Source organism: Felis catus, chromosome C1 (assembly GCF_018350175.1).
Source record: "Felis catus isolate Fca126 chromosome C1, F.catus_Fca126_mat1.0, whole genome shotgun sequence".
Lineage (NCBI taxonomy): Eukaryota > Metazoa > Chordata > Mammalia > Carnivora > Felidae > Felis > Felis catus.
The window spans coordinates 218,704,880-218,726,880 of NC_058375.1; the positions used below are offsets into that span (position 1 = coordinate 218,704,880).

General features: G+C 65.5%; 2 protein-coding genes across 2 annotated transcripts in view; both read left to right on the plus strand.

Annotated features, from left to right (window-relative positions):
- ESPNL (espin like) overlaps positions 1 to 4,126 on the plus strand; it is a 29,090-nt gene extending 24,964 nt beyond the window's left edge. Inside the window, exon 9 of the mRNA XM_023259923.2 lies at positions 1,065 to 4,126. Within this exon, the coding sequence (XP_023115691.2) occupies positions 1,065 to 2,666 (1,602 nt within the window). The 3' untranslated portion in view covers positions 2,667 to 4,126. The remainder of the gene's footprint in view (positions 1 to 1,064) is intronic.
- A 4,816-nt stretch (positions 4,127 to 8,942) lies between these two features.
- On the plus strand, positions 8,943 to 20,577 carry KLHL30 (kelch like family member 30). Its single transcript, XM_011285598.3, has 8 exons — positions 8,943 to 9,041; positions 10,928 to 11,759; positions 13,038 to 13,170; positions 14,886 to 14,972; positions 15,710 to 15,865; positions 16,533 to 16,721; positions 17,634 to 17,779; positions 19,152 to 20,577. Exons 2-8 carry the CDS (start codon positions 10,986 to 10,988, stop codon positions 19,401 to 19,403), a joined length of 1,737 nt encoding a protein of 578 aa, XP_011283900.2. The 5' UTR covers positions 8,943 to 9,041; positions 10,928 to 10,985; the 3' UTR covers positions 19,404 to 20,577.
- The last annotated feature ends 1,424 nt before the right edge of the window (positions 20,578 to 22,001 follow it).

The following is a 22,001-nucleotide window of genomic DNA, read 5'->3' on the forward strand; positions in this document are numbered from 1 at the left end:
GGGGGAAGGGGAGTGACGATTCCATAGGGTGCTCAGGGGCAGCCTGTCTGGGGAGGTGGCCTTGAGCAGGGGCCAGAAAGAAAGGAGAGAGGAGCCCCGCGAGAATTTGGGACAAGTGATTCTGAGCAGAGAGAAAATCAGTGCAAAGGTCCTGAGGCATGAGTGGGCAGCCCAAGGACCAGAGGGAGGCTGGTCCCTCTGAGTGCAGTGAATGAGGTGTGACGGACAGAGGCGAGGTCAGAGAGGGAACGGCGGGCGGATGTTACAGGACTGCTCAGTGTCAGGCCTTTGGGGAGCCTTCGGGAATCTGAGCAGAGTAGCGGGCTCCCCCTAGCTGTCGTGTGCCCAGTAGCTCCAGTCTTAACCCTGGAGGGATCCGGTTTTGTCTGCTTCGTCCGTCGCAGGCTCTGCTCCGTGCTCTGGGCCCGCTGGGCCCCACAATCAGAACTTAGTTGTGCAGAGCACTGCCCGGGGCCAGACAGCCCCAGGCCTCTGGGCAAAAGCAGGTGGTGGTTCAGGCCCCTCACCTGTGAAATGGGGCTCCTCCCCCAGGGGGTCCTGAGCTGTAATCGGGCTGGCACAGAGCCCAGAGGGGGCCAGCTCGGGGTCCCTGTCCCACAGGCCTTGAGCGCCGGGGGGAGGGGAGGGCAGCCAGCAGGAGAGCCCAGAGCAGAGAGCCAGAAGCAGCCACCCAACCGCAGAAGGTTCCGGAGCTTGGCGGGAGGGGCGGGGAGGGGTCTGAGGAGAGAGAGCCTTTGGATTGAACGCTGAGGAGATGAGATTAGGATGTGGGCGTGGCAGAGCAGAGCAGAGGGACCCCGTTCTGAGGGCAAAGAGGGGGCGCCCAGAGGGCGGAGTGGCTGCCCGGAGCCTCAGACTCGGGACTGGGGCCGGCCAGCCTCCTGGTTTATTCCAAGTCCGGCCGAGGGCCAGCTGGAGTTGAGGGGCTGGGCCGGGGTCCGTGGCAGCACCGGGGGCCAGCCCACCCTCGGGGGCAACGTGCCCTCTGCCGGCTGGGCTCGGCTCGGCTCGGGGCGCTGCTGACCCGGCCTCCCCGCCTCCAGGGCGACAGCGGGAGCGAGGGCCCCGCGGAGCAGGCGGCCTGGCGGTACTCGCAGACGCACCAGGCCATCCTGGGCCCCTTTGGGGAGCTGCTGACGGAGGACGACCTGGTCTACCTGGAGAAGCAGATCGCCGACCTGCAGCTGCGCCGCCGCTGCCAGGAGTACGAGAGCGAGCTGGGCCGCCTGGCGGCCGAGCTGCAGGCCTTGCTGCCCGCGCCCCTGGTCAGCATCACCGTCCACAGCCGCTTCCTGCCCCGGGCGCCCGGCCCCGAGGGTGAGGAGGCTCCCGCCCCCGCGGCGGAGCCCAAGGGCCCCTCGGGGGCCGCGGGGGCGGAGCGCGGCGAGCAGCCCCTGCCCTTCTGGTGCAGCCACGTCGCCCGGCTGGTGCGCAGCATGTCCCTGCTGCTGAAGGGCATGAACGGGCTGGTGCAGGGCGAGGGGAGGCCCCCGCGGGAGACCCACGCGGAGGCCCCCGCCGGCCCCCCGAGAAGCGAGGCGCAGCGCGAGATCCAGCAGTGCGGCGTGTCCGTGCGATCGCTGCGCGGCAACTTCGAGTCCGCTCCGGGCCCGTCCTGCGCCCCAAACCCGGGCCCCTGGGAGCCGGGGGCCCCGCCCGGGCGGTGCCCGAGAGGCTGCTGGCCCGCAGCCCCGCAGCCCCACGGCAGCCCCGCGGGAGGGGCGCCCGCGCCGGGGGACGCAGAGGAGGCCAGCGACTCGGGCATCGGCTGCGAGGAGGCCCCGTCGGAGGCGGGGGCCGCGCCCGGCGCCCACCTGGCCAGCCTTCGCAAGGAGCGCATCGTGATGCTCTTCCTGAGCCACTGGAAGAAGTCGGCCTACGCGCCGGCCCTCAAGGCCGCGGCCTGCAGGACCCTGGAGGCCCGCCGCGCCGCGCCGCCGCCGGCTCGGGAGGCGGCGGCGGGGGGCCCTGGGCTGCCGCCCCCACCGCCCAGCGAGGGCCCCCGGCTCGGCCACCTGTGGCAGCAGCGCCACGTCATCGCCCACCTGCTGGGCAACTGGAAGGCCATCATGGCACACGTGCCGGCCCGGCAGCTGCGGCGGCTGAGCCGGCGGCCCCGTGGGCCGCTGTCCCCCGAGCAGTTCCTGCCCCACGTGGACGGGGCGCCCGTGCCCTACGGGGGCCTCACGCTGGACCTCTTCATGCTGGGCTACTTCCGGCTCCTGGAGTGCGAGCTGCCGGCCGAGGAGCGCAAGATGCGCCACCTGCTGTGTTTCGAGGTCTTCGAGCACCTGGGCGCCCACGGCTGGGACGCGGTGCGCGCCTTCCACAAGGCCGTGACCGACGAGGTGGCCGCCGGCCGCCGCGCCTGGACCGACGGCTTCGAGGACATCAAAGCCCGCTTCTTCGGCTCCAGCCGAGGTCCCGCCTGGGACGCGGAGCCCGGCCGCAAGTCGGGGCTGACGCCCCTGGGGCCCCTGCCCCCCGCCCCCGCCCCCAGCAGCAGCGCCGAGCCCCCCGCGCAGAGGCCGGGGTCCGGCTGCCAGCGGGGCAGCTTCAACAGCGAGGACATCTGTGGCTACATCGACCGCAGTTTCGCCTTCTGGAAGGAGAAAGAAGCCGAGATGTTCAGCTTTGGAGAGTGAGACCGGCCGGCAGCCTGCCCCTGGGAGTGGGGCGTGGGAAGGGGTTCTGGCTCTCCCTGCTCCTTTCCTTTGCCCCCCACCTGGTGGCCGGGTGGGCCCCGAGGCCGGGCTGGCCGACACTCCACACGACACTCACTCGGTGTGCCGATGGCCTCGTCCAGTCCCACCCCTGCCGGGTTCCACCCCCGCTATGCGAGCTATGCGAGTCAGTTTCAGTTTCAGTTTCAGAATCCTCACCAGGGCGGGAGGAGCCCTCTCTGCCTCCCAGCCGGCCCTGAGGTTAGAGGCCTTGCCCTCCAGCCCCAGGCCGTCTGCCCGGGTGTCCTCCGGGCCCCTGGGATGCGGGCCCGGGTTTCCCGCCGGCTGTCCTTCCAGGGCCGAGTTGCCTGCTCTCACGCCCCTCTGCGTCTCCAGCACCGGTGGCTCCGGCCACGTCCACAGCCTTTCTCTGCCTCCTGCCGACCTTGGGCCATGCCTTTTCACCTCCCCAGGCCTCTGTCTCCGTCCGTGAGATGACAGAGCTGGGGGCTGGAGAGAATGGGATTTGATTCAGTGGGCCAGCGGCTTTCCCGTCAGGCCTTCCTGAATTCTCTGGGTGAGAGACAAGGCCCACGGCGGTCAGTACAGCCCCGCTGACAGACTCGTGTTCTGCTGCTGTGCCCTGCTCCCCCCAGGGCGCTCCAGAGGACCCGGGCCCCGAAAGGAAGCCTCCCTTGGGCCTCCTGTCCTCTCCTCCAGCTGACCAGCCGCCCTGGCCACACGGCCCAAGGCAGCGGCAGGGCCCCCCCTGCAGGTTCGGGGGAGCAGGGACATAAGGAATTTTTCGCAGAGAACCAGTGTCTGAAGGGGACTCTGGGCACAGGCGGCTGTCACCCCACACTCAGATGTGCGCTGTTAAATCAGAGAACATACAGATGGAAGGTTCCGAGGCACAGCCACTTCCTGTGTGCCCCCCCCCCCGTGTCACCCGCACCCTCCTCCCTCAAAGGACAGCCCAGGTGCTGCAGGGTGTTGAGCGAACATGGCACCAGGGGCTCTAGGGACAAGCCCCGAATGGCTGGCCGCGGATGTGATTTGGCCCCCGGAGGGTGGCCTGCACCCAGGCCACGGACCCGAGGCGGGCTGGCCCCAGAGCGAAGGGGGCTTGGGGGGAGGAGCACAGGACAGTTGTGCCTGCCCCAGCAGGCAGTGTGTGTGTGTGGGGGGGGGGGGGGGAGGTTTCCAGAACCTTCCACTGGGAACTGCCTCCTGCAGTCACACCTCCTGGGACAGAGGTCCCTTGCAGGGTCCTCGCCTCCCTGCGGAACCTGGTGGGTGGCAGGCTCACTGCTGGATGGAACACACAGCCGGACGCCCAGGGGAGGGGGGAGGGGGAGGAGCCGCTGGCTCAGCCTCTGTGCCCTCCCGGGGACCCGGCCCACGCGTGAGTTCACGAATAAAGACCCCCGTTCCCGGCCAGCCTTCACTGTGCTTTTTGTCTCCTGTGCCCACAGTGAGGGGACAGCTGCCTATGCCCTGAGAGAGTCCTGGCACTGGGTGGGCACCGAGCCCCCTGTCCCCAGCTCCACCAGACACGAGAGCCAAGGTCCTCAGCCCCACAGAGCCTCCACGTCCTCATCTGTAGAATGGGCTGTGGTGCTGACCTGCCCTCTCCGGGGGTCATGGAGAGGGTGCACTGAGTCCCACGTGGGAGGCGTCTCTGTCCGACGGTGGAGCAGGTTCTAATGAGCAGGGCGCCAACTCCAGGCTCCTGGTCCCCGAGTGTGACCACCGGAGCTATATGACGGCTGGTCCCCAGGGCACTGCCGGCCAGACCCGGCAGGGGTGCGGCTCTGAGGGTGGGGCTGGGGAGCCCTGGCGGCCGAAGGCGGCCGACACTCTGATGTCTCCCTCCTCCTCTCGTGCCGCCTGCACGACCCTGTTGTTTCAAGGGCCTGGCAACGGAGGGGGCCGGGAAGGGGTGCGCGGTGCACACAGACCTGGCCTCAGGGGGTGCTGGCCCCGGGTGCTCAGGACAGCACGGCCCAGGGGGCCACCTGACCTGGGGGGGGGGGTCCCTGCTCACTCCCTGTAGCCTTGGGCAAGTCCCTCTAGGGCCTTGGGACCTCATTGTCCCTGGGGTGGGGTTGGGCCAAGGCCAGTAGGGGGCGCCCCACAACCATCCTGGGTTCCAGGAAGACCTGGGGTCCCGGTGCAACTGCCCCAAGCGGGGTGAGGTGGTGGCTGGGACCCAGCTTTGAGGCCTGGGAGGAAGGAGAAGGCGCGGGCGCCTGTGCTGGGCTCTCAGGGGCGACTCCCCAGATGCCCTTCTGCAGCCTCTGCTTCCTACGGGCCGTACAGAAGCCCCGCGTCCCGGGAGCAGCCCCAGGAATTCTGGGTCCGGTGCTGGGAAAGCCATTTTTGTCCTTAAGACGTTCCAGGCGATTCTGATGCTCAGCGGCCTGGAAACCCCCAGCCCACCAGCAGTTCCCCTGGGGGGAGCAGGTGATCCCTGCGGAGTCGGGCTGACCCCAGCAAGGCCACACTGTCGGCTCCAAGCCTGTTCGGTGCCCGTAAGCCTGTCGGCCAGCTGGCGAAACCCCCATTGCCCAGATACAGGCGTGCGGAGCTGCAGACTTCAGTGAGGCGAGCAGACCAGTGCCAAGCCCAGGAGCTTCCCAGTGAGCTGGCAAAACACCGGGGAAAGGAAACCCCATCCCGGCCCCGTCAATGTGTGCGGGACAGATACGAAGAAAAACGAGGCTGTGCCAAAGGTGGGGAGGGAACGTCACCTTTCTCAGGACTAGAGTGATTGTGTTAGAGATGCCACCCTTGCCACCAACACGTGCAGGTTGGATGCGGAGCCCGGCTCTCCCCCCTCTCCTCTTCCCCTCCTCCCCCTTCCCCCTCCCTCTCTTCCACCCTTTCCTCTTCTTTCTCCCCCCTCCTCCCCCTTTCTCTCCCCCTCTCCTCCTTCCCCCACCTCCTCCTCCTTCTCCCCCCTCCTCCTCCCCTTCCTCCTCCTCCTTCCCCCACTTCCCCCACTCCTCCTCCTCCTCCCTCTAAATGACTCTGAAGTTCATATGAAAGGAACAGTGAACAAATGCAGCTGTGAAGGCCAGCCTCCAAGAGGGCCTCCAGGGCCCCCCGTCCTGATAGCACATCCTGTGTATCCCTCCCGGATTGGGCTGCAGAATAGGGCGGAAAGGACCGCTCTCGCTTCCGGGTGGGTAATGAAGACTCCCATCTTCGTCGCTCCCTTCTCTCTGGGGAAAGCCTGCGGCCATGCAGGTAACAGAGGCCCGTGCAGGCAAGAAGTGAGGCCTCCCGCCCCAGTCCAGCCTTCAGATGACTGCAGTCTGGCTGACCCCTGGGTGCCAGCTGAGGACAGGTCCTGAGGCAGAGGCACCTGCTCAAGTGCCCCAGGGCCATGAGGCTGCGTGGGATGGCGTGTTTGTTGTCTTAAGACACCAGGTTTTAGGGCCATTTGTCATGCAGCCACAGGTAACTAACAACAATACACAAGAAGATTTACGCGGAAGGGTGATGGAGAGGCTTATATTTCAGATATGAAGACATCATATTGTAGAGCCCAAGTCCACCAACCAGGTGGTTCTAACCCCAAGATACGCTTCACTCAGATCAACAGACCACAACGGAGAAAGCTGAGATACTGCACACAGAAAACATTGCCCTAAGATAAAGACACCACAGCACATCCGTGGGGGAAAGGAGGCACCGTCAGCAATAGTCCTGAGAGTGTTGGTAAACTACTTGGGGGACAGGGGAGCATGACCTTACGGCACCCCATTCCCAAAATAAATCCCAGATGGAAAAATAGACACGGTAAGCCAGTGGAGATGTAAGACACCCAAAGAGGCGTGGGCGGGTCAGGTGCACTGGGATGGCTTTCACAGCCTGACGGTGCTGGGCCAAGTGTATGGGACCGTGTTACCTCCTGCTGGAGACAGTGCCTCAGCCGCCCATCCCGGACCACTCTCTGGTAGGTGCGAGCTGGAAAGATGATCACGTGTGTTAACTTGGTGATCTCACACTCTGAATCTGTCCCGGGGAAAGAGACACAGAGGTGGCACCATATTGGTCACCACAGTCCAAGATGACACAGCCCGAACGTCCAGTAATAGAAGTGACGAGAGGTCACTTCAAATTCTTGAAGTGTGATATATCCACAGTATGGTGAAATTTGAAGATCCTCTTGCCAAAGACTGACCACATCGGAAATACTTGAGATGTAACATAAAATGATAAAACAGGACACACACACACACACGTGGGGCCATTCTACCGTCAACAAGTGTAAGGCTGGAAGGGAAGATTCCCGTGTGTTAATGGGGACGGTCCTTTGCTGCTTCACATTTTTCTGTGTTTTCCAAACGTTCTGCAATGAACACGTGTTATTTTTATCATCATAAAAAGAAACAAGCAGCATATTTTTAAGAACTGCACCACTCAGGAGCAATCTGTTGATAAAGATCTGTTTTGAACTCCTGGTATCGGGTTTCCCAAACCGACCTGTCATGTGAGGTGCTGAGTCTCCTCTCCGCGAGTCCCCGTAAGGCCTCCGTTCTTGGCACAGCACAGTGCTGTGCCCAAGGGGAGGCAGCTCCCTGTGACAGGGGCCTGTCATCGGAATACCCTGGCCTCATTTCCTCCAGCTCGGTTGGGTGCACGTTAACCCTTCGTGTTCTGGCTGCAAGCACCAGGGCAGACTGACCCCTCTGTTCCCCGTCCAGTGGCCTCCCCAGGGTGGTCCCGGATAGGTGAGAGCCGGCGACATCCATGAGTACCCGCCTTCCCCCCGCAACCACTTGAGGCTGACGCTGAAGGCTAGGGGGAAATCCTGGGACTATCTGGAGTGGGAGCAGAGCCAGGCGGAGCTGGGCTGGGCTGGACTGGTCTGGGGTGGGCTGGGCTGGACTGGGCTGGGCTGGGCTGGGCTGGGCTGGGCTGGGGTGGGCTGGGGTGGGCTGGGCTGAGCAGGGCTGGGCTGGGGAGGGAAGCATGGAATCAGGAAGCAGGAGTGAGCAGAGTAGGGAGCACCTTGCGGACTGGTGATTAGCTAGTCAATCGTGGCAGTAATGTGTGTAACAACTGAGTTCTCAACTAGTCTGCACGCATCGTGAGAGCAAGGACTGGGGTCCCCAGCTCACCACCTTCTCCCCAGCAGGTGGCAGGGCCAGCAGCTGTGCTGGCAGCACAGGTGTCATCCATCCAGGAATCAAGCTGTCACGATCCCCTGATACCCTTGAGAAGTTGCCCGACTTTGCCAGGAGCGAGGTCTGTCCCACCGGGAGCCACCTGGGCCTCTCTGCCCCGTAACAGCAGCAAGCCAGTCCCAGGGAGGTAGCAGGAGGCCTCTGGCGAACTTGGCCCTCCCCCGACCCTGCACATTCCGCACACTGCACAATGGTGGCCGAAGGAAGGAGGGGTGACAGGCGGACCCTCACCTGGCCACCCCAGGCCGCGGGCTGCTCTCCCTGCACCTGCGGGTCCTTGGCTGGGAAGTTCTGCTTTGACCACTGGCATGAGAGATGTCCAGAGACCCCGCCTCGGTGGCCCAGGTCCCGGGCCCAGCGGAGAAGCAGACTTGAGGGATTCCCCGGGGACCATCGTGAACAGAGCCACAGGGGAGGCTGCAAGCCGCCACTGTATTTTTAGATGACCCCATTCCTTAGCCATCTTTGGCTCTCACAACTCATGATGACACCGGGGCTGCCCCAAGGCCAAAGCCGTGATATGACCTGGAGCCTCTGGATCCAGCGTCCCTGTCACCAGCCTGGCGGAGCGCTCAGGGATGCCTCCTTACCTCTCTGGGCACCACTTTAACCACCAAAGACTTCCCTACCACCACCCTGGACCCCGAGTTCTGAAAGCCTTTGCTCACGAGCCTGCGTGATATTTACTGTCCCCCACTGGGAGGTGGACAGAGGCCACTGGAGTGCCTGTCAATGACCATTGGAGAAGCCAGTACCTCCCAGGCCCTCCTGCCTCCCAGGCCCTCCTGCCACCCAGGCCCTGAGCTGGGGCCCCCATGTGCCCCTGAGTCCCTCACACAGGCTCCACTGTCCCCCTAGAATGCTTCCTGCTACGTGTCCTGGCCCCCGGGGCCCGGGGGACCTCAGCCTTCCTGACGTGGCCAGTGTGGGCTTTCAGAGCAGACGGCCTGGGAGGAGCAAGATCTCTCCCCCCCACTAGCCTCTCCCTCCCTCCCCTCCCCCTCCCAGTGCAGACAGCAGCTAAAAATACCCCTCTGTCTGTCCCCACGTGGTGCCCAGCCCAGCCCAGCCCAGCCCAGCAGGCCCTCCGTGCCTGTCGCTGGCTGGGAAGTCCTATTCTCCGTCCTGAGTTCTTAGAGGTCCGGGGGCCGACTGAGAGGTACGATCCAAGGGGCCCTGGAGGGTGGGCACCCCGGGAACAGGAGGTGGGAGGTACAGCAGGAAGCAGCAGGGGAGGGTGGGCTATGGTGACATAGCCTGCTCAGTACAGAGATCACAGGGTCGGAGAGAGACCCCCCAACCTGGTCAAGCTGGGCCCCTTGGGTTGCGGTGAAGTCTCAGCTGTCACACTCCCCTCCGTGTCCTGGCCGGAGAGGTGGGCAACAGGGAGGCCGGGTGACACCCTCCAACGGCAGCCAGGACCCCCGTGTCTAGTCACTGGCCACAACTGGCTTGAGGCCCTTTGCTGTCCTGTCCGCTCAGCCCTCCTCACTCCTGGCCTGGACGGGCACCAGGCTGAGGCTCTGAGACTCTCCAGAAGCTCCCACCCGTGTGTACTGAGACCACAGGGTCACAGGCGTCAGCAGACCCAACGAAAGCCCCACGAGAAGGTGGCCCCTGCGGCGGTAGCAGCTGGCCACAGGGGACACAGTAATGATGCGAATGTGAGGCCTGGGGACAGTGGCTGCGGGCTCATCGCCTGTCCTCACTGGGCTGGAGAGCCTCCCTGGAAGGGGGTCAGGCAGGACGGGTGCTGGGCGGGGCCCCTGACCTGTCCTGTCCAGGCTTGAGCCCAGCCTGGTCCCCTAGGTGGGCTTCCCTGGCACTGCCCTGCTCTGTTGGGGCACTGGTGTGGGGAGGGGAAGGGCATTGGGCTCCCACCATAGCCACGGCCACGGCCACAGCACCAGAGCTCGGTAGGGCCCCCGCCCCTTGGCACCCACAGTTCATACTTCTCTTTCCCGGAGTTTGTTATTTTGATCACACATCGAAGCAAACATTTGGTCCGCAGAGACGTCTGGTCGGTCTCCTTCCATTTATGGCTCTGGAAGGCGCCCCCTGGTGGACAGACCATTTCCCAGGGGTGCCGCTATTTTTGGTTGTAGGTAGTGCTGGGCAAGATTTGGGACAGCTTTCTCGGGGTAAAATGTCAGAGGCACATAAATGAATATACGCACATAATTAAATAAGCCCAGAAGTGGATTTGCCGAATCAGATGATACAAACACCGATTCGACATCGCTCTCCGAATGTTCCCCTCAGTCGTGTTTGTCTTTACCAACCTACACCCCAGGACCTGTAACCTGGGGGTTCAGCGCATGGGCTGAGCCTGACTCCCCCACTCCTAGCTGTGTGACCTGGGGCAAGTGACTTGCGTCTCCCCACCTTCACCCGGATCCTAATAGCACGGACCTCACAGGGTTGTCGTGCGGCCTGGCCATGGGGAGGATTGTGTCAGGGTGCACACGGAGTCCCTCTCCCCCCCAGACTCTGGATCTTCACTCCAGAGAACAGGGACCAAGGTCGCCCAGCGAGGTCACGGCAGCCCGAGACCCCACTTACCTACGGACAGTGAGGATCGGTGGGGCCGGGGAGCTCTCGAGTACTCTCATCACCGCCCCAGCAATGTCCGATTTGGGAGGAGAGGAAGCCACTTGGACGCGGGGGGCCACAGGGATCCCATCCCCATGCTCCGGGGGTGGGGGGGAGGCGTCTGTTCCGTGCAGCCCAGAGCTGTGGAGGGGTCAAGGCGTGGCTCTCTTGCTGGCCTCGTCCCGCCCTGATTGCCTGGCCAGGGTTAGGCCTGGGGCCCTCTCTGAGCCTCAACCTTCTCGCTGCAGAATGGGACTAACACAGAGCCCTGCCTCGCAGGGCTACAGGGCTGGATCAGGCGAGACGCCGGGCCAGGCGCTCGGCACACCGCTGACGCTCAGTGTTTGTTGAAGACAGAAAGGACCGACGGTCGGCCGGCCGGCCAGTCGGGTGGGCGAGCAGGCGGACGGACCGCGCCCTGCCCCGGCTGACCCTGCCCTCTTCTCTCCCCAGGGTCTCGGGGGGGTGGGGCCCGGCTCTTCTTCCCCGTGAGCGGGTGGCACTGGCAGCCATGGTGCGGAACGTGGACGACCTGGACTTCCGCGTGCCCTCGCACGCCCAGGACATGCTGGACGGCCTGCAGCGGCTGCGCTCCCAGCCCAAGCTGGCCGACCTCACGCTGCTGGTGGGTGGCCGGGAGCTGCCCTGCCACCGCGCCCTCCTGGCGCTGAGCAGCCCCTACTTCCACGCCATGTTCGCGGGCAACTTCGCCGAGAGTTTCTCGGCGCGAGTGGAGCTGCGGGACGTGGAGCCCGCCGTGGTGGGGCAGCTGGTGGACTTCGTGTACACGGGCCGGCTGACCGTCACGCAGGGCAACGTGGAGGCGCTGACGCGCGCGGCCGCCCGCCTGCACTTCCCCGCCGTGCAGAAGGTCTGCGGCCGCTACCTGCAGCACCAGCTGGACGCCACCAACTGCCTGGGCATCTGCGAGTTTGGGGAGCAGCAGGGGCTGCCGGGCGTGGCCGCCAAGGCCCGGGCCTTCCTGCGGGAGAACTTCGAGGCCGTGGCCCGGGAGGACGAGTTCCTGCAGCTGCCCCGGGACCGGCTGGCCACCTGCCTGGCCGGCGAGCTGCTGCAAGTGCAGCCGGACCAGAGCCGGCTGGAGGCCCTGCTGCGCTGGGCGCGTCACGACCCTCAGGCCCGGGCCGTCCACCTGCCCGAGCTGCTCAGCCTGGTGCGCCTGGACGCCGTGCCCAGGCCGCGCGTGCAGCACCTGCTGGCCACGGAGCCGCTGATCCGGGGCTCGGAGGAGTGTCGGGTGGCCCTGTCGCAGGGTCACGACGAGGCGAGTAAGGGGCAAGGAGGGGAGCCCCGGAGACCCCGCCTGGGAGGGGATGCTGGGGACAGGCGCCCTGAACCTCGCAACTCTGCCTGCCTTGGGCTGATTACCTGGGAGCGCACCACTGTTCGGTGCCCCGTGCCCCTGTGTGCCCGCCCCCCCGCCCCCGGACGTGAGGGGAAGGGGAACCCAGGTCTTGTGATCTTTCACAACCCCGGTCGGCACCCACGGCTTGCGACAAGCCTGGAAAGGGGCCTGAGGCAGCATGGGGAAGGCCAAAGCTGGGCCAAAGCCTGGGAGGGGTGGCCGGTCAGGGAGGGCTCTCCGGAGGAGGCAGCGTCCTAGCTGGGCCTTAGAGGAGGGATAGGAGTTGGGGAGGAGGGAAAACAAGCCGGGAAGACCGCACAGCTTGGGCACAGCAGCAGGCCCCCTCCTGCCCCTTAGAAAGCTCTCGAGCATTCGTGGCGTCCAGGCAGTGAGTGTGGCAGGCAGGGCAGTTCCTGACAAAGCTTCAGACCAGGGTAGGACTGCGACAGAGAGCCGATGAGCCCGTCTGCGGCTGGCAGCCTGCTCGGGGCCCGGCTCTGGAGGACTCCTCAGGAGCCAAGTCTGGGGACAAAGATGCGGCTCAGGCCAGGGTCAGGGTGTGGGGTGCGACCCTCAGGCGCCCCCGGGGCACAGCGGGCTGGCCCGGGGCCCCGCCCCACTAGGCGGTCGCCTTGTAGCTGCTGGCAGTGGGCAGTCTGGGCCTTCTGTAGAAGGGGCCCGAGAGGCAGGAGGGCCCCGGGGGCCCCGGAGCTCCGGGCAGTGGCTTCTTACCAACCAGGGCGGAGCCATTCCAGCGTCTCCCGCCGGGCCAGGGTCATCCCGGTTCGGCACGCGGCACGCCCGCCCAGGGGAGGGTCTGGGGACAGAGTCGGGGTTGGCTGCAAAGATGGGTACGGGGACGCCTCTGGAAGGCACGTGGGGACTTCTGGAAAGGAGCGGCTCCCAGGTCTGGGGCGCACACGCACCTGCTGGCCCGCGTCTCTCCCAGTCCTGAGCGCTTGCCTTCAGCCCTGGGGCCGTGGCAACCACGTGCATGTGCACATGTGCTCGCACACGCACGCACGCACACACACACACGCACTCAAACGCACATCACCCCACACAGGTGCCCTGACACGGCTGCCCCACCAAAGTCCTGCCTCCGAAGAGGCCACTGAGGCCCGAAAGCACCCGGGGGCCCCTTGCACGGGGAATACGGTCACCTGCTTCTCTAACCCAGCCTTCCCGGCCCCACAGGCGCTGCCGGGCCTCCCGCAGAAGCTGCAGGAGGTTCTGGTGGTTGTGGGCGGGCGGGCACTGGAGGATGAGGAGGGGGCCGAGGAAGCCACCCCTCACGGCAGGAACTTCGCCTTCTACAACACCAAGGCCAGTGAGTACCCCTCACGCTGTCCCTGCGGCCGACGTCAGCCACTCGTGTCCACCTTGCAGGTGGAGGGAGCGAGGTGCACAGGGGCCCGCCGAGTCCACCTCCTGCTGTGCCGGGGCCTCGCGGGGCGGGGGGTGGGGGGCTGCAGGAGAGTCTAGAGGCCGTGGTGGGGGCAGGGGAGGCTGACAGTGGGGGCACCGGGGCCCCCTAACCCTCCGGCCCCAGCCCCCAGCTTTGGTCTTTGGGGCCCCGGAGCCCAAGGTAGAAGCTTCTGCCGCGTGGGAGGATGGCCCCTGGCCTGTGCGCCCAATGGAACCCCAGCCCCAGGGGGAGGGCGGGCGGCCGGGGTGCAGGTGGCCTGGAGGGTGAGAGCCCAGGGACGAGGGCAGCTCACACAGGTTCTAATTCCAGCCTTAGGGTGGGTCACCTCACCTCATCTGTGAAATGGGCTCCTCACGTGGTCGGGCAGCGGACCCAGAGGGCAGGGACTTGGCCCCTCCTGCCCGGGGCCCCATCACCGGCGGGGTCTCTGCAGGGGCCACGTTGGCCCCGGGAAGCTCTTCCAAGAGCTCCGACGAGGGTTGGCTGGTGTCCTGGGGCCACTGGGCCAGTCGCCAGCCACCGACGGCCATCAGTAGCTGGCAGGCTGGAGGCAGTGTGAGGCCGGCTGGCCCAGGTCAGGGGCTGACGAGAGGGGATTTGGGCACTGACGTCAGGAGATGAGCTTTGCTGGCTCCGCCCGGGGGCAGCTGTCCCTCCAACGCCAAGGGAGGACGGCGGGGGGCACGCTGGCAGGCAGAGGCCTGGTGACTGCTGGGCAGAGTCCCCACCCCAGGGTGACACACACATGAGTCAGGGGGACACGCAGTCCCTGCCCAGAGGGCAGGTGCCCGGCAAGGCCCAGAATTCTGCGTGTCTTCCCAGGGGACGTCGCCGAGGCCTGGGTCTCCCTCAGAGCCTTCCACAAGCACCCAGAATGTGTCCGTTTGGACATTCCCACACTATCTCATTTTTATCTTTCCAAAGCATTTTCTCATCTCTTGCCTCAGTTTACCTCCTGTAGCTCCTTGAAGGTGGGTCCAACGTGGGTGCAATTACTCTGTCCCTCAGTCATGGTGACGGTAATCCTAACAGGTACCACGTGTGCCCTGTGACAGATACACGCGGTCAGAGATAGTCCCCGGGAGGTGGGAATCACCCCTAGGCTACCGAGGAGGAGACGGAGGCTGTGGGTCACCCGAGGCCACACAGCCCGTGCACAAGAACTAGGGTTTGGACTCACACTGCCTGCTGTAAGGCCCGAGTCCGATCCCCTACACCCTTGCGTAGAGACCCCCTAGTGACCGGAGATCGGGCGCTTTGACCCGTCACCCCATCTGACTGAGGAGGGACCCAACCCAGGGGCCAAATTGTCCATTTGGGGTCAGTGAGGCCGCCTGCAGGGTCAGGGCGAGACCCAGCTTCTGGAGCCTGAGCCACCTCCCGCAGTCCTGTGTCCAGTCCGGGTGCCGGGCGGGCTCCAGGGGGCGGGGTGGGGAGGAGGGGGCCGCCGAGAGCCAGGCCTGGCAGGGGCACGTGGGGGCCCGGGGGGTCGCCCCCCGCCCCTTGCTCCTCCCGCCCGTGAGGGAACATCCCCGCGCCCACTGAGGGGCGAGGGGGGCCCCGGCAGGCAGCGAGCTCGGCCGCCCTGACCCCCCTGCCCGTCTCTCTTCCTCCAGAGAAGTGGATGGCGCTCCCAGACTTCCCCGACTACCACAAGTGGGGCTTCTCCCTGACGGCACTCAACAACACCGTCTACGTCACAGGTGGGCAGGCGCGGCTCCCGGCAGGTGTCGCTGGTGGGGGTGACGCCAGTGAGAACCAGCCCTCCCCTCCCCCCGCGGGGCCCCCGGCCGTCCGGTCAAGACTCCCGCAGACACTCCCGCGACGTGAACACGAAGAGATTGAAAATCCACAGGCCATGGGTGCAAAGAACCGTTCCGTGTTCTGCCGGACGGAGACCCAGGGAGGCTTTGCTAGGAAGGAGCTGTGTGATGGGCAGGAGGGTCGCTCTGTTCTTGTCCGTCTTAGAAGTTGGGGGCCCGTCTAAAAGTTGGTTGGGGAGGGGCGCCTAGATGGCTCAGTCGGCGAAGCGCCCGACTTCGGCTCAGGTCACGGTCTCGCGGTTCGTGGGTTCGAGCCCCGCGTTGATAGCTCAGAGCCTGGAGCCTGCTTTGGATTCTGTCTCCCTCTCTCTCTGCCCCTCCCCCGTTCACGCTCTGTCTCTCTGTCTCTCAAAAATAAACAGTAAAAAAAATCTATTTTAATTTGGTTGGGGAAACAGCTTTCACGGCTGAAGGTCTGAAACCACTGATCTCGTCTCCCCTACTTACGGGGCCTGGAGCAATCCGTCCAAGTCACACAGCTGGACTGCGCCACCCCCCGTCCCGCCCCGTGCCCAGGCCCCGCGTGGGGAGGACACCGGACCCTTGGTAGCCAGCACCCACTGGCCTGGGGACCCCAGGCTGGCGGGCGCCTGAGCCCTCAGAACTCTCTCCTGCAGGTGGCTCCCGGGGCACCAAGACAGACACCTGGTCAACCACCCAGGCCTGGTGCTTCCCTCTGAAGGAGGCAGCCTGGAAGCCAGTGACACCCATGCTGAAGGCCCGCACGAACCACGCCAGTGTGGCGCTCAACGGGGAGATCTATGCCATCGGCGGTAAGGCCTCCCTCTCCGTCCTCCCCGGGGCCACCTCCTGCTCCGTGAAGTCCCTGGGGTGACGAGACCCATAGTGGTCCCCCCGCCTTGGCTGTCACCTTTGATTCCACCACGCCCCCAGCCTGAGCACTGAGGCCCGCCTCATCCCTCCTACCCTCCAGAGCTGTGACAAGGAGTCACCCCAGGGACCCTTACAGTTAGATAAATATTGGAAAAGACAAAGACTGTGGCCGAGAGCAAGAGTGTCCCAAGGCCTCTGTAGGTGACAAAGTGGTCCTGAGGCCCCTCCTAAGTGCCCCGCCTGTCCTGGCCCAGCAGCCAGGCCCCAGAGCAGAGGGCCCACACAGTTCCTGAGCCCGGGGCAGGCGGGAGCAAATAGGAGTGGCCTCACCCCCCCCCCTCCCCCGCCCCGTGCAGTCTGGAGTCGAGGGTCCCTGGGTCCAGGTGCCCACGCCACTTGACGGTATGGCCCGGGGCAAGTGCCCTCGCCCCTCGGAGCCTCGGTTCCCTCTCTGTGAAATGGGGTAAGTCACCCGCCTCGCGAGGCCAAGCCCTTCCCCTCCCGAGATGCTCCCCGCCGCCTCCGAGAAGCCCCCAGGCCTGCATTTCCGGGAACTTTCCCTTGCCCTTCGCCCCTTGCGGCCCTGACCCCCTCCCGGCCTGACAGGGACCACTCTGGACGTGGTGGAGGTGGAGAGCTACGACCCCTACACAGACACCTGGACGCCCATCAGCCCGGCCCTCAAGTACGTCAGCAACTTCTCCGCGGCCGGCTGCCAGGGCAGGCTGTACCTGGTGGGCTCCAGCGCCTGCAAATATAACGCCCTGGCCCTGCAGTGCTACAACCCTGTCACAGGTAGGGGGCACGGCACCCAGACGCCCGGCCACGCAGGGACACTCCTCGCGTGGCTGGGGGGTGGGGGGTGGGGCGAGTGGCAGGGGCAGAGGCGGGCAGCCACAGGCCCCCCTGCAGGCCACAGCCCCAACTCGGCGAGCCAGAGGGCGGGGACCCCGGGGACGGCGGGGCCAGGGGCGCAGGGAGCAGGCAGCCAGAGGCCTCTTACAAACGGTCACAGCCCCACCAAGGGGTAGCTGTGACAGCGGAGGAAGGCGGGGGCCCCGGGGGGGGGGGCAGGGAACCGAGGGGGTGGGTAGCCCGCACGGAGCCACAGCCCCGTGCCAGCCGAGAGGCGTGGGGGCGGGGGGCTAGGTGGTGGGGAGCCCATCTCCAGGCCCTGGATGCTGCCCGGCCGCTGCGTCTGCCCGGAGCTGGCCTCACGGGCCAGGAGCGGTGGCCCGGACCCACAAGTCCTGGTGGGTGCCTGCTTGGGCTCTGGACTCCGTGCCAGGGTTTGGGCCCCAGCTGGGCTCCCTCTGGCTCGGTGGCCTTCCTGACCCTGGCTCTCACCCTCCGTTCTGTCCTCTGGGTGGTGGAGATGATAATAGGACCCGTTTTGTAGGGTGGGTGTGAGGAGGATCCCAGGGTCAGGTGGGACCCCCAGACTCGGCCGACCGGGTGGGAAAGAGGCAGAGGCCCCGGGGCCCAGGCAGGACGGTGGGGGGTGGGGGCGGCAGCCAGGCCAAGGCCTCCGAAAGCCCTCGAGCCCCTCCTGCGGACCTGAGGACAAAACTCTGCGGAGCCCCGCCCCCAGAGGGAGAGTGGGGCTCCGGAAGGAGAGGGCAGCGGGGTCCACGCCCCGCAGGAGGTCTCCGGGACCCGGGGAGCGGCCGCCCTGGTGAAGGTGGGCCTGGTGCCGTGTCCCCGCAGACTTGTGGAGCGTGATCGCCTCGCCCTTCCTCCCCAAGTACCTGTCCTCGCCCCGCTGCGCCGCACTGCAGGGGACTCTCTACCTGGTCGGTGACAACACCAAGAAGGTCTACGTGTACGACCCCGGGGCCAACCTGTGGCAGAAGGTGGGCCTCAGCCTCACCTCCCAGGGCAACACCCCACCCTCCCAAGACTCTCGACGCCATGAGAGTGGGCCTGGGGATGGTGGGGCTGGGGGGTGTCACCACGGGGGGCTGACCGTGAAGGGAGGTAAGGGGCCCGGATTCCGGGACAGGAAAGCCCAGGACCGGGGGCTCCCGGTCACCATGGGTGCTCCGTCCCCAGCGCGGGGTGGTCTGTTCTTCTCGGGGAGCCAATCCAGGCTCAGCCAGAGGTGCTTCAGGGACGGCCGTGGCTGTCCTGGTGCGGGCCAGGCCCGGGAGGGAGGGCGTCCCCCACCCACGGGGGTGCAGGGATGGGGATCCCTTGGCTGCGGGTAAGCTGGGAACAGCCAGCTCCTTGGTGCCCCGCTTCCCTCCTTGCTGCCCCCTCCTCTCCTGCCTCGGGGCCCAGGGAGAGAGCAGCTGCCGGGCATCTCAAGCCCCGGCCTTTCTCTGTGTTCCTTCTGGAGAAAGAGGAGGGGCGGTGCCCAGAGCCATGGCGGCGGCCTCAGCCCCAGCGGGACACCCTAGGCCCACCGCACCTGCCTTGAGGTCCTTGATCCCCGGAGGCCCGAGGAGGTGGCACGGCCTCCTGCGGCCACCCCAGGAGGGCTGGGCAGGCCGGCCGGGTGACAGCAGGGCCCCTGCCCTCCTGCCGCCCGCAGCTGTCCCCTGGCGTCAGAGCTCAGCTGACCGGAGGCCCCCATTACAGTGCAAAACAGGTGCAGGGTGGGCCCTGCCAGGCAGGCGCTTTCTTTCTGGGGCCTCCCAGCTGGGTCACGGCCCAGGCCACCGATCCGGGGGCATCCCGGCCACGAAAGGCTCTGCCTCGCCCTGTCCCGGCCCGGGGTGGCTGCCCATCGTCCTCGTGTGGAGGCCACAGACGAGCCTCTTCCCTCCCGCCCACCCTGGGCTCCTCCACAAGGGCCCTCATGTCTCTCTGGCCTCACGAGCCCTGTCCAGGGCACCCCTGGGGCCCCACCCACCCGTCGCCTCCAAGAGAGCAGCCATGAATCAGAGGCCCGGCCCGGAACGTGCTGGGAGGCAGCTCCCAGCGCCTCTAACACCCTGACTTCAGATATGAGTGACTTTGGGCCTAGGTGACCAAGGGGCCCAGGGACATCATCCTGGGCGATGTGGGCCGGAGAGAGAGCACAGGCAGGGCAGTCTGAGGGTCCCGGGGGGAGTTACAGGGAGCCTGGGTGAGGTCCCAGGCAGTAGGTGTGCCGGTGTCCTGGACAGGGTGCTGGTCGTCCTCCCTGCGTGTCCCCCGTATCCTGCCCCGAGGGCACTCTGGCCACCGTCACCACCCGCCCGCCTGCCCGCCCGCTGGGCACTGACCGCTGCCCACCCACAGGTGCAGTCCCTGCACAGCCTGCACGAGAACGGTGCGTTGGTGCCGCTGGGTGACACGCTGTACGTGACGGGGGGCCGCTGGCAGGGCGTGGACGGCGACTACCACGTGGAGATGGAGGTCTACGACCGCGGGCGGGACGCCTGGACCCACCACGGCGCCCTGCCCCGCCTCTGGCTCTACCACGGGGCCTCCACCGTCTTCCTGGACGTGTCCAAGTGGACCCAGCCCTTCAGCCCCACCCAGGAGCACTGAGCAGCTCTGGGTCGGACGGGGGGTGGGGGTGGGGGTGGCGGCTGAGCCCCCCACCCAGGGGACGGCCCCCCTTCGCGTGCTGCCTGTCTGTTCAGCTGGTGCTGCCGGGCCCCCCAGGGCTCGGGCCACCAGGGACATCAGAGGACACCATAGCCGCCACCCCGGCTCTGAGCTGACCAGCGGCAGGGCTTTGGACTCTGGCCTCCTGCACGGAGGCAAGAAGCAGCCGTCCTGCCCACGGGGCGTCTGAGGCCTCAAAGGAGCCGAGGGGCCCGGGGAAGCACGGGGAGGGCCCCCGCGCCCTCCAAATGCTGCCGCCCCAGCCGTGTGTCCGGCCGTGGCTTCTGGAAGCCGCATCACAGAACGAAGGATCCCGGGGTGGGGTCTACGCCAGGCGTCTGTGGGCCTGCCGCCGCCTGGCCCGCAGCTGTGTGACCGCAGCCGGCAGCTGCCCGTCTCTGGGCCTCAGGCTCCAGTGGGGCACCGAGAAGGGAGGAGGCCGGGCCCGGGGCCCGGGAGAGAGGGTCCTCTGCCAGTGTCAGGGCTGAGGGAAGACACAGTGAGCAACGGCTTCCCCGGAAGGTGAGCAGGAGGGGTGCTCTCTGGCCAGGAATCCCCCGATTTCTTGGGGTGGTTTGCTCCCATGACGCATCGAGAGTTCCCAGCAGACCCATGAAGGGAAAGGTGGGGGTCCTGCAGGGACTCCGGGGGATGCCTCTCGGGCACGGTGGTGTCCTGCTCCCAGTTGGCCTCCTGAGCGAGGGGAGTGCCCAACGGGCTCCTGCCAGACTGTGCTGTGACTCAGGGTGCCTCGGGTCTGCCCCAGGGCGCCTTGGGTCTGACCGGGGTCCCACGTAGAACTGGTTCAAGCCTCCCTGCTCCTTCCCACTGGTCCTTAACAAGGTATCGCACTGAAGGACTCTCACTGGGTGCTCAGTGGCCCTCCCCCTCGGTCACAAGCTTCATCAAGGGACCCAGGACTACAAGTCGGGGGTCCTAGGTCCAGCCTGGTTCCAGCCCTGGCACTGACTGTCTGAGGTCTGGGGAGCCCCCACCTCCCTCTGGACCTGGGTTTTCTCTTCTTTTAAATTAAAAAAAAATTTTTTTTCATTTATTTTTGAGAGAGAGAGAGACAGAGTACGAGTATGGGAGGGGCAGAGACAGAGGGAGACGTAGAATCTGAGGCAGGATTCAGGCTCTGAGCCGTCAGCCCAGAGCCCGACGTGGGGCTCGAACTCATGAACCACGAGATCGTGACCTGAGCTGAAGTTGGACGCTTCACCGACGGAGCCCCGCAGGCGCCCCCTGGGTTTCCTCTTCTTTGAAACCCACTGGGGACGAGAGGGGCCTCTGACATCCCTGGGTTCTGAGGAAGGAATCCCTGGGTCCCTCCACGTCCACTTTGCTCCCAGACCTGGTCTCTCAGGCCCACTTCTCGTGGGAGGATTGAATGTGTCTCCCAGGGCTTAGGCAGAGCTCCACCAGCTGACTGGGTGTCCTCAGAGCTGGGGGTCCTGCTCCTTCGGAGCGGATGCAAATGAAGACGAAGTTTCTGGCACCCTTGAGTCCCTCCACACGAGAATCTTCTGAAATGTTTTCTGAACAGTTATTGAAGACAGCCACGCACTCTTTCAAAACAAAGACTCAACATGTCAAATGGACTTCTTTTTTTTTTAAATCACAATTAGGTAGTCGAAAGGCGGTATCTTAGAATAAGGCCCGCTTCTGCTCCCACACACCTCATGGGGATACAGGGAGGCACCTGGGGTGGGGGCGCACATCCCACTCCAGGGCCCAGTCCTCGGCCCGCTGATGCCAGACCGCCCCTCATCTGATCAGCTGCGCTGCCCCTACACGGAGCACCTGGGTCAGGCCCATCGTGTCCTTCAGGGTCACAGGAGGAAACAGATGACTCTTGGAATCGAGTAATGGGGGACGTTTTCACAAAGGGCTGCTTCCAAGGCGTAGGCAGGCTGGAGAGGCTCCCAGCAGGGGGCGTCCAGCAACAGTGGGGAGCTGTCACCTGCCCTCTCCCCCCCCCCCCCCCCCGGGGACATGGGAAGGAGCAGCCACAGCCTCCAGCTGGAGAGAGGGAGGTGCCAAGGGTCTGGGGCCTTTGCTAAAGGAACGCAGCCTGTACCACTGTCCCTTGTGGCCCAGCGGGGACCAAGTGGCAGGACAGATACCCCGACCTCACTCTCTTTCCTGCCTCCCGGACTCCTGCTGGTGCCTCCCACTGGCCAGATTTAACCAGAATCAGAGGGACAACAGGCCACTGGCAGACAGCAGGTGGAGACGGGGCACCAGGATGGGCAAACGGATTTGCCTCACAGGAACTGAACACTCAAGGGATCCTCACGGGAGACAGACACTCACATACATTCGCACGAGGAACGTCTGCAGAGCAACCCAAGCCATCTTCTTCTCTTCCTTGGAAAACAAGGACACATCGGTTTGGGGGCCAGTATGGACTTCCAGAAAGAAGAACGGATAACCTTGGGACATGTGCAAAAGCCCACCAAACTCTCAGGCCCACAGGAATGAGGGCACCTGTCCTGCCCCAAAGAGCTCACGTCTGCCGGGCGGGTGCACACTTGT

Excerpts from the sequence above, each read along its gene's own strand:
- KLHL30 (XM_011285598.3), top strand. The coding sequence starts at position 10,986 with ATGGTGCGGAACGTGGACGACCTGGACTTCCGCGTGCCCTCGCACGCC. Across the intron at positions 15,866-16,532 it reads GGAGATCTATGCCATCGGCG|GGACCACTCTGGACGTGGTG; the intron begins GTAAGGCCTCCC and ends CCGGCCTGACAG. Across the intron at positions 16,722-17,633 it reads GTGCTACAACCCTGTCACAG|ACTTGTGGAGCGTGATCGCC; the intron begins GTAGGGGGCACG and ends GTGTCCCCGCAG.